Genomic DNA, 17,449 nt, shown 5'->3' on the forward strand with positions numbered 1-17,449 from the left:
GAGGAACTAATTTCTGTTCTCCGTTCTCCAGCAGTATGCACATAGCCATATTCGCAGAACGTCTGAGAATAGTCGTCAGCCGCCGCTCGCTCTGTGCTTGTTGTGTTCTGCTGTGTTTCTGCTGTAATCGCGCAGTATGTAAGCGAGCACCAAACGAGAAAACGTGAACTGCAACCAGATTCTGACTCTTCTTTGACAGTTAATTTGGTCGAGGATATTCTGCTGAGCAATGCTGCCAGAGAATTGTGTTATGTGCAGCTTTGATACCGTGAGTCTTATCTAGCAATAGTCTTGGGTCTTCTTTCCTCTTATCTACGTTCATAGAAAACTGCATCGAAATTTATTGTCTCTCTTACTGTTCTGGTTTTGCCCGTCTGAAATTCCTCCGTTTTACTATAGTTCGTGTGGAGAAGTGGTACATTTTATATTTTTGTTGTGTCATTTCTAAATTCTTAACCTCAGCATAGTCTTTGTGTATGTACTTGGTCTTGGTTCTGGTTTCCTCCACAATGAGGAACATTACACCATTGGGAAAACTGCTTTCACTCTGCTTTCTCTTTTCTTTTTGTCAGAAATGCTATTGAAGCATTAGAAGAGGTGAACAAAACCATGGATCAAGCAAAATCTCACGGTAAGAGGAAAAACCATTTACATATGTGCTATCTGTGACTCATTCCCTTCTTTCCCTATCTTGTTTCTTGAAACTGCAGGGAGGTTCTGGTTGCAGGATCTAATCTATGGGGAAATTCATTTTTTTCCTTTACTGGCTAGTTGGGTTTTTACATTGTGGAGAAATATTAGAAATTCAAATTATCTGAAGCTTTGGTTTTCTATTACCACTATCCTCATTCTCACTAAGCATGTTGAATCCTATCTTTAGCCCATTTTTCCTATGTCTCTGGTGAAAGTGTGCGTGTTTATCTGTTGTGGGCATCAGGTGTGGATCATCTCTTCCTCATAAGACAGGAGTTTATCGGACTTCATGGTGCCTTGCTTTTGCTTGTACTGAACTGGTACTAACTAGCAATTAAATCACCACACTTAGTGTTGTGCTCTCTACTAATCCAATATGAGTGACCGGAAGCGTACTGCTAGCAAGGTGTCCCTAGGCATGCTGAAAGGTAAATTTCTGTTAAAATTGTTATGAATTTATTTCTTTAAAAAAATCGTAGAGTCTTGCTTTTAGTCTAACTAGGTGGACCCCAATATCACTCTTCACTCCTCTGTTCCTTTTCCTTCTGCATTTGGGCTATTTTGCATGTTCATGTCTTATGAGAAATTCTTGAATTTACCTGATCTGAAAGTAATGATGATAATAACTAACAGTAGCTGGAATTCATCAAATCTCATTAAAAGGAATGAAAGGAACTCTCCTCCCACTGTTGCTGCATTTACAACACTTATACCAACAGATAAATATCATATTTGCCAGCTCTAGATACACTTTAAATAAGTTCCCAATTAAAATTTAACATTGCCTTTTAATATTTTGATCCCATTTATTTTAGGCAAGCCTATGTCCACATCAGTGCCAACTTTCCGTTTCCATGCTGGTGAAGATGAGATAGAACAGATTTATCCTGAAATTGAAGAAGAAACGGTGGAGAAGGAAAACACTTCCCCTTCTAAAAATGGTATTTGTATTGAACCTTGCATCTCATTTTGACTTGCAATTGTTTTTCACTCATTTCTATTCTATTTCTATTTCTGTTACCACTTTCTGTTTCAGACACATTGTCAGTCACACCACCGACTGCACCACCCCGAAGTCCGAAGCATGGGCGCCTTCACCACAAAACAAATAGTGGAGTAGCTTCAGGGGACGTTTCACCTGTTCATACTAGTCTCAGCACTGGCAGTCTCAACAAGCGGTCAAGTAGTATGGATACTGGCATCGTTGATACTCCAGGTTCTTAACATCAATGTTTAACTCTAAAATTGTTTCAAGATAAATATTGTTTATATTTTGCGTAATTTTTTCAATTTTCTTAGGTCACAATAGTGGCTGGGGCCTATTCACAGATATCAGAGGAAAAATAAGTCGAACTGTAGAAGAAATCAAAAGCGATCGCCAACGTATGTGCTTTTCTATCATGAATTCAGGTTTCTTTGCTTTCTTGTGTTTTGAATTTTCTGCATTTTTTTTCTTTAAGGGGGAGAGGCTCCCAAGCTAAATCAATCTCTAAAGGAAAACACCAGTTTCAGTGATTCTGAAGAAGCCTCATCTTCAGAATCTAATCAAGTTCCAAGCAATAATTTATCAACATCAGATTCTGTATCACAACTCAGTGGGGTATCTGGACTATCAAGTTTATCTACCACCCCAACAACTCCCTCTACCATGCCTATTGGTCAGAAAAATAACCAAAGTAGTGGAAAATGGCATTACAAGTTTCTTGGAGAACGGAACAATGATGAAGAGAAACCTAAAACTTCGCGTCCGACTACACCAGTTAAATCCATGGAGGATAAAGGTGCTGCAAAGTCTAGTCGAGCAGGTAAGGATAAAAAAAAATTGTGAAATAAATCAAAAGTTTGGCAGGATTTTTATTTTATATTTAACATTGCAGGTTCTGTGCCCTTGGTTCATGAGGGCTCCTCTATTTCTCCACAAAAGCGTGCCACCTCATTAAGATCCCGCTTCAGACCCAAAATGGCTGAACTTCGAAATAGAAGGAAGAAAGTTAGTGTAGACTCCCGGTCTAATTCTTCTTTGAGCAGGTATTTCATTGTGTTGCAGTTTGATTGTTATAATACTTTGGAGGGGCGGAAAAAGTTTTGTCTTATATCAGCTTCTATATTTTTCCAAGTGCTCTGTATGCAGCGGATGGTGATGAAACTGATGATGATGTTGAGTCTGGAGTGGAGGCTCTGGAGGAACCTTGGGAAGATGCCAGCAGCATTCCTCGCTCTTCATCAGCCCCTCTTGGAACAACTCTGAGCAATATGCATCAAGGGCAAGAACAAATACAAGAACTCAGCTTCAAATGCATTCTTTTCAATCACAAGTTTGTTTGCCTTTTGATTTTGAATTTGACTTAATAAGAACAATGTTCCTCACAAGTATAACTCAATTTACCCTTCTCTCTCTTGTAGATTTGTCATCCTACTTGCTTGCCTACTTGGTGTAGAATGGACCATTTCACTTTCATCAGTTTTTGTTCATATATTGGTTGGCATTCTGCTGGTCCTTTCAGTCCAGGAAGAAAAACAGACACTTCTTACTCCAGGACCTGGGATTGCTGGCATGCACATGGGCAATAAGCCTTTTGAAATTCCTGACTACCGTTCTTTACCAGTGCTTCAGGTTCCTGCGGCAAAAGAAATATTTCCTACTGATAGTTTCCAGGTGAAATACTTTTCAAATCAGCTATAGTATCATTTATTTAATAAAATACTTTGTTTGAGAATTGTCAGTAAGATACCTTGGTATTGTATTTCCAGGGGTGGATGAATGAGCTGAATGGTACTTATGACACAAAGTCTTACCACATCAGCATGACTGAATCCGTTCATGTGAGATTGGATGGTTCTTGCTTGGCACTGTCTCACACAAGAACTAAAGTATCAAAACGAGCAATGTGGAATGAAGCCCCAATCAGAAGTGTGCAGTTCACAGATGAGCGTATATTTGATATTAGGGGGTGGCAGGTCAAACTCTTACCTGAAGGTATTACAAGAAGAAGGTATGTGTCTGAGAAATAATGAGTGAGGTTTTAAGTGTTATTGCCCCAAATGTTTTTTGACCTTTTTGAATTTTTACAGACAATGGAGCAAGAAGTACCCAATCTGCCTAATTAAGTGTGATGAATGTGACACTCTTAATCAAGATGATCTAAGTTTTAGTGGAGAGGAACAGAACCTTGTGAAGAAGGATGAGAAAGATTCACGACAAACTCGCTCAAGTTCATGCCTGACCACAGCCAAATTTGCAAAAGGTTCTAACTCCACCGATTCACTTGAGGTTCTACTCCTTTCAGCAGAACCTCAGAAAGAGACCTCCAAGTCTGAAAAGAAATCTCATAAATCAGGAAACCTGGAGGATACTGACAAAAGCTATGAGGATAATAAAGCATCAAAAGGGAAATCAGGTACGTGCAATGTCTGCCAAGTGTATGAGCTAATCATTTTTCTGGCTTAATTTTATGATGTATTTTTTCATAGATCCTACTGAGAAAGACATTAGTGATATTGACGATGAGTCATTTTGTGTCATCAGTTCAGATATGACTTCACAAAACTGCCTTTACCTATTTGCCCGAGCAGATAGAGAAAAAGAGGAATGGTATGTTTGGCTGACTGACTTGCACCAACATTGATCTGCATTTCAAAGTACTGTATTCATTTTGAGAATCCTCTTTGTTTTCTAGGTACAGAAGATTAGCTGAAGCTGTCAGAGAAAATGAAATTCATTCTCTCCCTGTTACACCTCAGAGAAGTAATGCTCCTACTCCAACTATAGGAGGAGAGCTACCACAGCTTACACCGGAGGAGGCTTTGGTGACCATGGGGGAGTATATGCGCTACATGCAGCAACTCTATCTTGAGGTGAGATTGATTATGTTACATGTAATTTCATATTTCAGTAAACAGATTTAAAAATTTGCATAATAATATTTTTTTAGCATAAGATGTATCCTCCACGCAATAAGCACCACCCATCAGTTAAAGAAGATAAAAAGGCTAAAGAAAAGGACAAGGACAAAGAAAAAGAAAAGGATAAGGACAGAGAAAAGGACAAGGAGAAGGATAAGGATCATGATAGGGATCACATAGAATCAATGATTGAGGAAGAGGAACAGAAAGCTGTGATACATGGTTTACCAATGTCATGGCTTAATGCTATTATTGGCAGGATTTGTTTCGATCTTTTGCGTAGTCCCTTATGGCGGGGAAGAATTCATCAAAGGTTGCAGAAGAAATTAAGTACCCTTAAGGTAAATACAATTCATTAAATATTAATTTTATTTGTATCATCCACTATTTACTATTGATTGTCATGTTTCCAGTTACCTTACTTCATGGAAGCACTCACCATCACAGAATTGGACTTGGGAAACACTGTCCCTGTGTTCCATAGAGCTTCTCAGCCCTCTTTGGATGTTCGTGGGCTGTGGGTGGAACTAGATATGACATACCAAGGGAACTTCCGAATGACCATTGAGTCTAAGCTTAATCTAATGAAACTGAAGCGCAGTACTCCAGAAGACAATATTTCACTGGTTTCTTCGTCTTCATCTTCAATAAATCTACCTGAGGTGTATCCGATTCTTGCTACATCTGAGATTTCATCAAGGTACATTCAATCCCAAAATGTGATTAATACAGATACCACTTGTAAATTAAATCTTTAATTAAATTTCTTTTCTTTTTACCCTTTCTATCTTCTTTAGCCGGTCTCCTGTATTTGATAGTGATTTGGACGACTCGGCAGAATCTTCTTCTGATGATGACACAAGTAGCATTAATACTGAAGATGGGTAAGCAACAAAGCAACTCCCCCTCTCTCCACTTTTTTTGTGCAAATAATGCAACAATTACTTTTTTTTCTCAGGTCACACCGCCCATCTGCCAACGCATCAAGCAAAAAGGCTGGCAAAAAAATATTACGAATGGTTGACAGAATTGCTAATTCCAAGTACTTCCAACAAGCTACTGAAATGAAATACATAAAGAAGGCAATGGAAGGTGTCTCAAACACTCGTATTATGTTGTCAGTTGAACTGAAAGGATTGGTTGGGACATTGGCAGTCAATCTTCCACCTCCACCATCAGATAGACTTTGGTTAGTTGTGTTTTAACCCCAAGCCTAAATTTAAAAAATCTGAGTAGTTTTCTTTAAAAATTATTAATTTTGTTTTGATTTTTACAGGTATGGCTTTCATGGGAATCCAAAGCTATGGCTATCAGCCCATCCAACTCTTGGTGAGCGTCAGGTTAACTTTTATCATATTTCCAACTGGATTGAGCAGAAACTGTGTCAAGAGTTTCAGGTTGGTATTGACATCATGCTTCTTCTCTTTTCACCATGAAGCAGTGTTTGTAAATCACCTTACTCATGTTTCTAATTTTTAATTTAATTTTCAGAAAATATTGGTGTTACCAAATATGGATGACATTGTTATACCTGTCATGAATCCGCACTTGCCAGTTTAAGGAAAGTCGCTATTATTTCTTTCTCTAAAATTTATTTTATTTTATGTTCCATCCCCCCCCCTCTAGTGTAAACTCAGGATCAGTAAGGATATTTATCCTGGCTTAACTGGAGTGCAACTGGAGTCATGCTTTGGCTTAAACCATAGACTCAGTTTGTAAGTTACTCATCATGAATCTTGCTATGCCTGTTACAAATTTGTCTCATACTTCTGTCCAATACTGACATATCTGTTTAAGACAAAAAATATGTCATCCCTGCCTAATAATAAATAGAATCAAAATTATGTTGTGATGTATGAAACTGTTGTGGCTTCTCATTTGGGAATAATTTTGTCACCGAAGGTTTTTGTTTCAAATCCCAACTTGAATGGTGCATCATTTTACTTGGGCCCTGAATTAAAATTCATTTGTCTCAGTACTTAACTCTTCCTCAATGGCTTATCTAGCAACAAGCCTGTGATGATTTTCCAGTGATCATGTGGAACTTGCCACAGAAGAGCAGTTGTCTCGTATCCTGTGATTTTTTTAATGGTAGATGTGATTTAGCTTGTAGACCTTATTTAAATTGTTTGAACTCCTTTTTGTTACTGTTGCAATGAAAATACGAATCAGCTTCCTAAGCTCAAACAAATTAACTTACAATCTTGGTTTTACCTCCGATTACTTTTGTTTGTCCAGGCTTACAAGTCTCCAAAAACTTTTTCTGTGATACTTCAGTAACCAGTTACAGTATCGTGCTTCCTGGATGTTTCATTTTCATACTTGAGGGTGTCACTAACTAATGTGTTGTGTTGTTTGTTGCAATTGACTAATCAAATATTTTGAACTGTTATGTGTTTTGTTTTCTTTGCCAAATTGAATTGGCATCTTGTTTCTCTATTTTATGTGATCAATGTATTAATGCGTAGTATGTGAATTGTGAAAATTGGGTTTTCTTGGACTCTTAATTAAGAAAGAGATTTTGTATTTGTTCTTTGATAGATTTATCTACAGTTGGTTTCATTTTGATGATGAAGCTGGCATATGGTATATTACATTGGGCTAGAACCTAATGTGGCTAGGTAACTTAAGCTGTGTATTTTACATGCTTCATTTAAATCTTGATTTTTTGAAGATATTTTTCTATTGGATAATAATTTATTGCTGTGGTTTGTTATTATTGGGGGAGATTTAATTATTTTAATATCAGTATTCTGTCCAGGAAATTTTTTATTTTCAATAGTATTTGGTGACCTTAGAATGCAAAATATTTTCCAGTTACCTTATTCGACTTCTTTGAAGTATTGAGTTCAGTCCTCAGAAAAATTCGGTTTATAGTTTTCTATTGTGAGTATTACTAGTGGGTCCCCTCTTTAAACATATTTCCTGTTGTTCAGATTTGGGCAGGATTTTGTATTATTGTGCCTGGATCTTGAATAAGAACATCACCAATAACTTCTTTAAGACACATTAGGAAGTCCAAGTTCAAAGACATTCATTTTTATTTGGTGTTTTTTTTTCACATACTTTAAGTTTAATGTGATGTTGTTTGTTTCTTTCTTAACTTTTTCGTTTGTGTGTGTGTGTGTTAGCAGTGTGTACAAGGCCATAGCCAGCTACACATGTTGAAGTAATTTCTGGGTATTAAATAACTAACTTAGTTTGATGTCAATGTCTTTCGTGTAGAGCAGTTCTAGAGTCCTAGAGAATAACCAATGTGTAGCTCTGCTAAAGGGTTGTTTCGTGTGAAAAATGTCAGAAATGCTACTAATTTTACTTTGAGTTCACTTAACTTCAAGACTTGTTTATTTTATTCATTATCTTTTCTCTACATTGACAAATGGTTTGGAGTATGTTGTCTTCTTCTCTATATCTTTCTTTTGTAGAAGACCTCACTGATTGTTTTAGTGTTACTGCGACTGACTTGTCTGCCTTTCCATTATTTCTATTGTATGTGGAGCTATATGATATGTGCATTATTTAGAAAGCCTATTACATGTAACTTCTTGTGACACAAATTCAACACTTACCTTTCTATGCTTAAAATGGTGTCTGTGCTATTAATGTTCATGCTTAATAGTTGGATGTTGCTTCAAACAGGGAATAATCAACCTTAAAAATCATCTTCCTGTGGAATAGAGAGATCAGAATTAGGACCTTATTGTATTTTATTTATCCCTCCTTTTTTTAATTTTTCAAATAAGACTGTGAAGAATTTGATTTTGTGAAATTCTGATCTCTTGCATTGAGGACTAGTATCTTTGAAATGTGAATCAGAGGCTATGGGATCAAATTTAAATTAGCCCTTTAGCCAAAGGGAGGGAGCTTAGTGTTGTGTGTACTTTTTAGAACGGGTCTCAATTAAGTCTGCCAATCATCAGATTGTTTTGGGCCTTTTCATATTCAAAATAGTTGTGATGTGTCTTGGTGATGGGCAAACTACAAATTAGTATCTTAAAACAATATTAGGGACTCTCAGATGTCTTTCTTCTAGTCAGTTCAGCTTAGTACCACATTTACCTGTGCTTCCTCACCCTTTGTATGAAAATCAATTGGTATTCCATCAATTGTTAAGAAATAACGTACCTTGTTGTATTGTTTATTTATCTTTTATTGCCTTCTGGCCAAGCCTCCTCTTATGTCCATGACCAGATTGCTGTCTTGCCACTATTTTGTGATATTCTGTTTTCTGTTTCCCCCCTTTTTTTAGCGACTATAACTTGTCTGTTGGTGTTGAAAAGTGTAGAGAACGAGTTCCAAAGATGAAAATAAATGTGGTTTTCAGTGTGATAAAGGGTTGCAGTTAATTCTCCCTTTTCAAGCAACACACATCTTCTAGTGTCGGCCCGAACCGCCGAGGTGCGTACCCAGAGGGGGGTCACTCAGGTCATAGTCTTATGGGTCGAGCGTGTACGTGCGTAAAAGTGGCTCGGAACGCAGGGGAAGCGGCAGCTGTGATAAAGGATCAAGGTTCGATCCCCAGGTGTGGCTGTATGCTGCATTCTTGCTTTGCATGTCTTCCCTGTGACGAGCCAAGAGGGTAGTCTACCTTCCCGGCGGGGTGTATCCATCCCACAAAAAATGACTTTCCCGTGAAGATAGTTCACTTCTGGTGCGGTGGACGAAGGGTTGCCTACCTTTCCGGCGCTCGCGAAAATACTTTATGCTCTGAACGGAAATTCCGACACCACACCGCACCGCCACGAGGATTCTATACCACGAGGGAGGGCTCGTCCCCAAAGCGGGTTTCGGCCACATTCTTTGAGAGGCCGCACCAAAAACAACTACAACACAGCAGCCGCCACACCGGACTTTCGTACGACAGAATGGAATCATGTTAATGGACACCCCCAGCCCCATCGGCCCCATCCAGGCAGGCGATTCGGACGTGAGTGGAGTACGCGACGCGGCGACGCGGCCGCCCGGAATGCCTTTCCCGGCAGAAAAAGTGCGGGGCCGACTTTCGGCGGGACGGCAGGGCACGGCAGCCCCCTTTGTGCGCCGGGCGCGTCCGCGCAGGGCCGTCGTCTTGCCGGTCTTGCCCGTGCGCGGTCGCGGTGGCGGCGGACATGACGTCCCTTATTGGAGCGACGGTGCCGGTTTCATTCCATATCGCGGGCTTCGATCTTCGATCTCCCGCGAGTGCGCCGTGCAGCAGACAAAACAAAATCGGAAAACGAGGCGCAAATGGGTTCGAAATTCTAGAGAACGAATCTTTGGTTGGTGGGCGATCGACCTGATTCGGTGGGCTGCTGCTGCCGCCGTGCCGTGCCCGCTGACCAGCGCGAGCACCAGCCCGTCCAGCTCGTTACAACCAAAATCAATTTGCGGCGTGGACCCAAAGCGCGGCCTGTGCAGAAGGCCTGCCCGCACGGGCGTATGGCGTGGTCGTCGCCCCGGTACCCCGGTAGCCCGGGGCGCGGCCTGGGGCAGTACGGCGAGGCAGGCAGCCGGGTTGCCAATGCCCTTTGCTTGCACGGACGCTTGGGCCCTACACCTCTCCGCCGCCCCGCCCCGCTCGCCGAGACTGAGACGCTCTCGCTCAGCTCCCGCCAGTAAACCAGTAAACGAGTCATAAAGGCCAAAGGCGGCCGGGCTGCCGCGGGCTAGGGGTGGTCCCTAAACCAGTACGACACCGCCGGGGGCAGCCGACGGCAGCCCCCCAAGTTCGGGTGCTGTGGCCCGCAGCGCCCAGCAGCGACCGTCGCCCCGTTACGGCCATTGGAACATCGAAACGGACGCCCTGTTCCAAATTATACGGACCGCCCAAACCTGGCCAATAATGATTTTCCTGCGCGCCGCATGGTGGTGATGGCGACGCCAATCCGTTACCACCGCCACGTGCCCCCGTGTCCGACGAGCAGTACTACGTACACTGTAACCCACGCGCCAGCAACACGGCCGGCCGGCCCGGCAGGACGCCGTGCTGGGCAGGCTGTCCCGCACGACACGTGCGCGCGCGCGCTGCAGAGGCTGCCTATCCTGGCCCCTGCACTGCGTAGCACTGCGCAGTGCAGGCAGGCCTTATTCGCCTTCGTCTTTCCAGCAAATGCTGACCTGGACGACGCTGTAGGACTAGGGGGTGGACGGGTGCGTAGCAGACAGGCCCTTTCTCTTCCGAGGAACTGCTGCGGCACTGTGTCTTTGGTGTCTTTTTGTGCGTCCAGCAGGGCCCGGCACAAGCCCGGCACAAGCCTAACACCGCCTCGCACCTCTCAAGCCCCCTTCCCTCCCCCTCCCCTCCCCCTGCCACGGGACGGGACGGCGACGAGGACGAGATGCAGGATGATAGCACGCGAGGTGAGGCGGGGCGAACGGCTGAGCGTCGAGATCCTTTACGACTGTCCGCTTGCCCGCACCCCATCCACACTGGTAAAAAAAAGGAATCCGAATTCACCAAATGCAGGATGGGAGTAACAAGGAAAACATTGAAACTCATATTAATATTTTTTACTATATCAATTCTTAAACAATTTATCACAATCAACAAAATCAACAACATATCAGCGATTTTCAACAGGATCGCACTTATTATTTGTAACACAGTAAAAGCGAACGTGCTTTCAGAACATAAAGAATCGTCAAAATTTGTAATGAACAAATCAGGGTTTGCAGATGTAAAGGCTACCCTACTACTACAAACAACAGTCGAAAAATTGTTCATATAATTTTCAAGACTTATACCTCTATTGCAAATTTGAGATCCATTCATAAAATTACATTCAACCTCCATAGCCATTAAATAAATGTACACCACAAGTGCCCACTATGTACAATAATTTATCACTAAGCTAACTTTAAACATGGCACATTTCCCTCAAAGAGAGAACATAAAAATCTGATGAGAGTGACAACACAGTTGCCGCATCTCTGCACCTAACAAATTATTTTAAATTACAGGGAAGTTCTCCACAAAATTGCTTAATGCAACAAAGTTAGAAATTAACAGAAAGAGAAGAAGAAAACCCAACTGTTGATTCGCAACAGAATGGATAGATGGCACATACAGAAGACCCATTACTACAAATTTTAATGTTAAGGAGCATCTGTGAATCCTATGGGACAAAGCACTTTATAAATAAATACAGCAGGTGCTTTAAAAAATACTTTGAAATTTTTTAAAATTTTATAAACAAGAGCAACTATGAAAGTTACCTGTATTTAAAAAAAAAGATAGCTTAGGCAAAACTTTCAGCATCAGCAAACTATATGTGGCACCATGAATTCACAAACTAACAGAATTCTTTTTCTTTGTTAAGAACTAAATATTAATTGAAGTTAGTCACATACATTTGATTTCTTGGTCTGAAAGATGTGCATTTGAACAAGAACATTAATTTTTAGTGTCACATTCATTAGTTACGGTAACAACTACAGATACCACAATCTGGTAAATGTCGTCCCAGAAAGACCTACACACAAATATTTCTACAGGCACTTGTCAATAAAAATTGTACAATATGTAAATTTTAATAGGGCGTTGGAGGATGAGCTTAGTTACAATTTACACAACAAATTAGTTAAATAAACATCTGTACATGACAGTTCTTAAACAATTTACAGCAATTGAATTGGCTTCTGTACTGAACACACTTTAGTTAAAAAGTCACCACAGCATTATATTCCTAAAACTTAACAAGAGTTTATCACGAACATTTCTGCACAAAAGAGTAAAGATGTAAATTGTATTTTTGCTCCTAGATGAAAACACTGACGATTTCCAAAGGCATTTTGATGCCAAGTAAGAGTCCAGCCAGCACAAAAGCCAAAGTATCACAGAAGACCAACTGTCACAATAATAAAATTAATGTACATCTATTACTACAATTACAAAACTATGTTGTGGTGTACAGCGTTAACAATAAACTGTTGTACACCTCTCTCACTTTATGTCTTCCGATGCAGATTCAACACCAATGCAAGGTATCTTCTGCAATACAGTACAACAGAGCTCTGTTTGTTTTCCTGAAGAAAAGTAAAAATAATAATAGATTGCTTTTACACAACATTTTTTAATACACAAGGCAAATAGTGAAAAGGGAGGGAGGGAGGGAGAGAGATACAGCAACAAGGCATCAATCAGTCTGGAGTTCGGCTGGTTGCAGAGACCAGTGGGGAAGTCCTCAAAGAGTTTGCTGAGGGTGGCTGAGGGTAGCTGGGGGTTGGCTGGAGGGGTTTCCACGCCGCAGTGCACTGACTAGTGGCAAGGACTAGGGCGGCTCGGAGTCGCAGGCTCTAGGGTGCTGCCGTGCTGCCGCCATGTTGAGAGTGGGCGCGGTGGCACCATGGTGGCACCAGGACGGCCTCCCCTCGGCCGGCGCGGCAAGGCCAGGCAAGGCTAGCTCCGCAGCACGCAGTGCGCGCTGCCCTGAGCGTTCACGTCGCTCACCACCTGCACCCAGTTGTCCAGGCTGGCGGCGCACGTGAGCGCGAGCTGGCTCAGCTTCCGCCTGGCCATGAAGACGTACTCGCCGGGGCCGGGCTTGGCGCCGCAGTGCAGCGGCATCCTCAGCGTGGCGGACTCGTCGCCGTGCACCCACACGGCCTCGTCCTCGTCCAGGCCGTTGGAGGCCGCGTCCGGCCCGGGCCCCAGCCCCGGCCCCGCGCCCTCCACGCCGGCCTCGGCGAGCCGCCGCAGCACCCGGGTCAGCTTCACGTTCACCCGGGACTCCTCGAGGTCCTCGTCGTTCTCCACGGTGCGGATGTAGCCACGAGCAACTGCAACAAAACAAAAAGCGGGTTAGATTTTCGCCTCCGCCGCAGCAGCCGCAGCAGCCGCAGTGACATGTTCCGGGAGTGCCGTCGAACAAGCCCTCCCCTCGCGTGTTGCACGACTGACAATGCAGTGACCTCCATACGCCGGCGGGGCGGGGTGGAGTGGGGCGGGGCGTCTCATAACCGGAGCAGATCGCCCCGGAGGACCTGCAGGCCCCACAGGCCCTGGAGCAGAGGACTGCAAGGGACGAGGGAGCGCTGCAGTGAGCCAGCAAAACGAGTTCCAGCGAGAGAGTCAGTCCAGTCCGATTCTCTTTCCACCGTTTCTTTTTTTCTCGTTTTCGTTTCCCATCTTTCTCGTTTTGCAGCCATGCGGCGTCGCGCCGTGCAGGGCGAGGCGAGGCGAGGCGTGGCGTGTGCATCGCAGGGATCGCACTGCTGTGCCATCGCATCCCGTTACCAAATCAGGGAGAGCAGGGCGACGCCCCGCGCCGTGCGGCGTCCGCAGCGTGGCCTCGGCGTGGTGCAGGCCTAGTGCAGGCCTGGTGCAGGCCCTCGACGGCCACGGCGGCGGCGCGTGCGACGGGGCAGATAACAGCGCGTGCTCCGGAGGGGCGTTCTGGCCGTGCCGGGCGTTCGGGACGCCCCGCCAGCAGCGCGGTACGCCCTGCCGCCTCGCCTTGCCACCACGCCCGCCTCCGGGCCTCCGGGTGCTTCGATCCGGCTCCATTAAAACCCGGTCCGTCCGGCGTGTCCGGCCGATAGCCACCAGCCGCCCCACGCCGGGGCCACGCCGGGCCCCACGCCCCCAGCTCGTGCCCGAAATAAAGTACTGCAAAAAGAAGACGACCCGCCGTAACAAGCCGACCGCCCCGTTCCGCCCCGCCCCGGCCCGGCCGGCGCGACGCGTTGCTCCTGCATTCTAAGGGGGCCTCGGCTCGGCAGCCTCGGTCCGGCCGGCGGCACTTGCGGCACTCCGGGCAGCGCGCCGACACCTCTTAATTAAAAGCGCCTAATTTGGAGGCAGTGCCCCTGTCCCGCGCCACGCCACGCCACGCCGCGCCACGCCGCGCCCCTCCGGCCGCGTCTCGCGCCTTGGGGCGGATTTCCAAAATCCGGAGAGGCTTTGCCAAGCCAAGTACCCCGCCCTCCAAGCGGCAACAAAACGAAATACAGCAAAATAAAATGACGCGCGCCGAGACCAGAGGAGAGAGAGAGAGAGAGAGAGAGAGAGAGAGAGAGAGAGAGAGAGAGAGAGAGAGAGAGAGAGAGAGGAGGAAGAAGATCCTGTCCCGTCGCGCAGCCTCGCGCAGCGTGTTGATGCAAATGAGTTGCGGGGACACGCAGCACGCAGCAGGCAGCAGGCAGGCCGGGGCGCCGCCGAGACAGAAGACATGCCGGACGCCCCGTGTGGTGCCTTATCGAACGCACGTGCAGCCACAAGTGTTCCCGGGGCGCGGGCCTCGGACACGGCCTCGGACACGGCCTCGGACACGGCCTCGGACACGGCCTCGGACACGCGTGCACAACACGAGGCGTCCATTAGGCCGCCGGGTCGCGGCCTCGCCGCGTCCAGTCGTCGTCCACCTTTCGGGGACTCGAACCGAACCCTCCGCCGCGGCCGTCGACGTGCTGTTGCGTGTCCGCGGCCACGCCAGCCCCAGCCTGCCGCCACGCCATCGCCACCAGGCCCTTTGAATTGCAAAGCCACTGCACTGCCGCCTCGCGGGCCGCAGGGGCCGCAGGGCGGGCACGTTTGCTTTGCGCTCTGTGACTCCTGCGTCGCGCAGTAGTTGCAATGCGCTGCAATGCGCAAGGAAGGAGGCTCCGCACTGCAAGGCTCCGCCGCGACGCGTAAAGGATGATTCGCTCCTTATTCAAAATGGCTCCGCGCTCGTAAAGCAGCAGCCCGCCCCGCCCCACCTGCACTTGCATTAGCATCTAAGGGGCCAAACAATGCAACAGGTGAGCGCTGCGGCGCTGCAAGCAGTGCACGGGGCTGGCTGGCTGCAGCGGGGGCCCCGACAGACTGGCTCCGAACAGTGCTTCGTCGCTCTGACTCTCTCGCGCCACGGAACGCCGGAACGCCCCACGAGTGCGAGAGAGACAGAGCGAGGAAAGCCCCGCACGGAATCGGCCTGCTGCCGCGGCTGCCGCGGGGCGTGGGGACAAAGCCGCGGACTCGCGGGGAAAGAGAAAGAGAGAGAGAGAAACGCTGCCGATTCCTCATTAATTGACATTTAAAAGGCAGTCCGTGCGACGACGCGGCGACGCGCCGGCGGGAATGTTGGGGTGTTCTATCCTAACGGAGAGCCCAATGCCTTGCGGGTTCGTCGTGTTGGGGCCAGTGTGGGGCCAGTGTGGGGCCAGTGTGGGGCCAGTGTGGGGCCAGTGTGGGGCCAGTGTGGGGCCAGTGTGGGGCCCCACCGGGCCGGCCTCATGTGCGGTTGGCCGCGCTGCGGTGCTGCGGTGAGCGAGAACGTGTGTGTGTGTACAAACTGTACAAACGCAAGAGGCGCGGCTGCGGCTAGGAAGCCTGCCGCCCTGCCGCCGCTGCCCGCTTCCAGGCTTCCAGTAAAGATCCAGCAGGAGACCCGACCCGTCCAAGCCATCCGGCAGGCCGCAGGACGACGCCAGGAGTCCAAGGACCAGTCCAGGGGGAAGCCTTATCACTCTAGGAGCGTTTTATGTTTTTATTGGAAGGCGGTGGAAGGCCAGGCCGGTGCCTTGCCGGTAATGGCCTCGCTGAGGTGTGGACAGACGCGGCCCGTGGACGCGGCAGCCTCGGCCTGCCCTGCCCAAATAGAAAGCGGAGACCGGTTGGCGGCGGCGGCAGCGCAGCTTGCACTTGTGCCCTTCGCGGCACCACGCGCCGAGCAAAAGCTACTGGCAGGAAAAATAAAAGGCTGAGGCGAGTTGAACCCGACCCCTGCTGGGTGAGTGCACCACCCTTGTAGGGCTACGGCACTGCGCTGCGCACTGCACGCATCAAAGCCCGTCCTGCCCGCCCATGCTCGATTCAGATGAGTTCATAATACACCGCGGGCGAGAATAATATGCAAAGATGCACTGCCCACTGCGCGGCCCAGCCTCCAGCCTCCCGCCGCTCGTTTGCATAATCGAATTTGATAAAAATTAGCGGGCCGGGCCGCCCCGTCCCCTCCCCGCCCCGGGTGCCCCTCGCCCCTCGCCTCGAGGTACGAGGCCAATCAGGCGACGGCTTGCCGTCTTGCCGTTCGGCCGCTCGCTGCTGGCTATAATGATACTCACCGAGATCGCTGGTGCAGTAGGCTCGCGCCATCTCGTCGGACGTGCACGGTCGGCAGTCTGGAGGCAAACGGAGTCAAAATTAGAATGAGGCCCGTCCTGGTTTCGGGGTGCGCCTCTGAGAAGGCGACGCGGGCGACAGACTCACCTTGCGAATCGTCGAACTTGGCGCCGCGGGGCAGCAGCTCCAGGTCGTACTCCAGGCCGAACTCCTCGTGGGGCTCGCCGACGCCGGGGGCGCCCAGCTCGCTGGCCTCGACGTACAGGGCGGCCTGGCCGTGGCGCGAGTAGAAGCACCTGACGGGCACGGGCGCCACCAGCTGCCCCTCCACGTCGCCGTCGAGCTGGCGGCGCGCGCGGCCGCCGGGGCCGCCCGGGTACAGCGGCGCCAGCGACCGCGGGCCCTCCAGGAACAGGCGCGCGCCGCTGCCCCGCGTCCGCACGCACGCGCGGAAGTCGCGGCCCGCCGCGCCCACGCGCAGCAGCACGCGCAGCGCGCCCCGCGGCCACCGCCACGACAGCGCCCCCGCCGAGCAGCGCAGGTACACTGGCGTCACGCCCCTGCCGGCCGTGGACACTCCGCTGCAACAGAAACACAGACAGGGTTAGCCAAACATCGTCCGGGCTCGTTAGCATACGGCCGCGTGCGTGCACACTGTGGCGCGCGGCGTGCGCTGCCTCCGTGTCGTTCGCGCCGCCCTGCCCGGCTCCCCGTCCCGGTCGCAGTCGCCTTCTTTTACTGCCGCTGCAAGTCATCCCGGTCCTGCGGTCAGCCGGTTTGGCTGATTGGCTGGCCGTCAAACGCATGACGCGCAGGCGGGGCTGGCAGGCT

At 47.9% G+C, this 17,449-nt stretch overlaps 2 protein-coding genes across 5 annotated transcripts in view; one reads left to right on the forward strand and one right to left on the reverse strand.

The window, feature by feature from the left end:
- Positions 1–97: 97 nt before the first annotated feature.
- On the forward strand, positions 98–8,929 carry LOC117650060 (testis-expressed protein 2-like). 4 transcript variants are annotated; one of them, XM_034393338.1, is made up of 20 exons: positions 99–268; positions 573–631; positions 938–1,121; positions 1,509–1,634; positions 1,730–1,909; positions 1,993–2,076; positions 2,154–2,498; positions 2,571–2,721; positions 2,811–3,008; positions 3,097–3,349; positions 3,445–3,686; positions 3,766–4,091; positions 4,165–4,285; positions 4,371–4,548; positions 4,626–4,937; positions 5,010–5,296; positions 5,394–5,480; positions 5,555–5,785; positions 5,873–5,993; positions 6,088–8,929. In XM_034393338.1, the coding sequence occupies exons 3-20, from the start codon at positions 1,070–1,072 to the stop codon at positions 6,154–6,156; spliced, it is 3,363 nt and encodes a 1,120-aa protein (XP_034249229.1). In that variant the 5' UTR covers positions 99–268; positions 573–631; positions 938–1,069; the 3' UTR covers positions 6,157–8,929. The 4 variants fall into 4 exon arrangements, with proteins under 4 accessions (XP_034249230.1, XP_034249229.1, XP_034249232.1 ...); XM_034393339.1 differs by lacking the exon at positions 938–1,121 and having other exon boundaries at positions 98–268; positions 6,088–6,156; XM_034393340.1 differs by lacking the exons at positions 99–268; positions 938–1,121 and adding an exon at positions 286–474 and having other exon boundaries at positions 6,088–6,156.
- Positions 8,930–11,069: 2,140 nt separating this feature from the next.
- LOC117649665 (meteorin-like protein) overlaps positions 11,070–17,449 on the reverse strand; it is a 30,178-nt gene continuing 23,798 nt past the window's right edge. The window contains exons 2-4 of the mRNA XM_034392609.1: positions 16,766–17,199; positions 16,621–16,677; positions 11,070–13,353 (exon numbers count right to left, since the gene is read on the reverse strand). Coding sequence (XP_034248500.1) covers positions 12,974–13,353; positions 16,621–16,677; positions 16,766–17,199 — 871 coding nt within the window. The 3' untranslated portion in view covers positions 11,070–12,973. The remainder of the gene's footprint in view (positions 13,354–16,620; positions 16,678–16,765; positions 17,200–17,449) is intronic.

Source organism: Thrips palmi, unplaced genomic scaffold (genome assembly GCF_012932325.1).
Source record: "Thrips palmi isolate BJ-2018 unplaced genomic scaffold, TpBJ-2018v1 HiC_scaffold_4, whole genome shotgun sequence".
Classification (NCBI taxonomy): domain Eukaryota; kingdom Metazoa; phylum Arthropoda; class Insecta; order Thysanoptera; family Thripidae; genus Thrips; species Thrips palmi.

Coding starts and splice junctions, on each gene's coding strand:
- LOC117650060 (XM_034393338.1), top strand. CDS start 1,070: ATGAGTGACCGGAAGCGTACTGCTAGCAAGGTGTCCCTAGGCATGCTG. Junction 4,286..4,370: donor GATAGAGAAAAAGAGGAATG/GTATGTTTGGCT, acceptor TTTGTTTTCTAG/GTACAGAAGATTAGCTGAAG. Junction 5,994..6,087: donor AACTGTGTCAAGAGTTTCAG/GTTGGTATTGAC, acceptor TTTAATTTTCAG/AAAATATTGGTGTTACCAAA.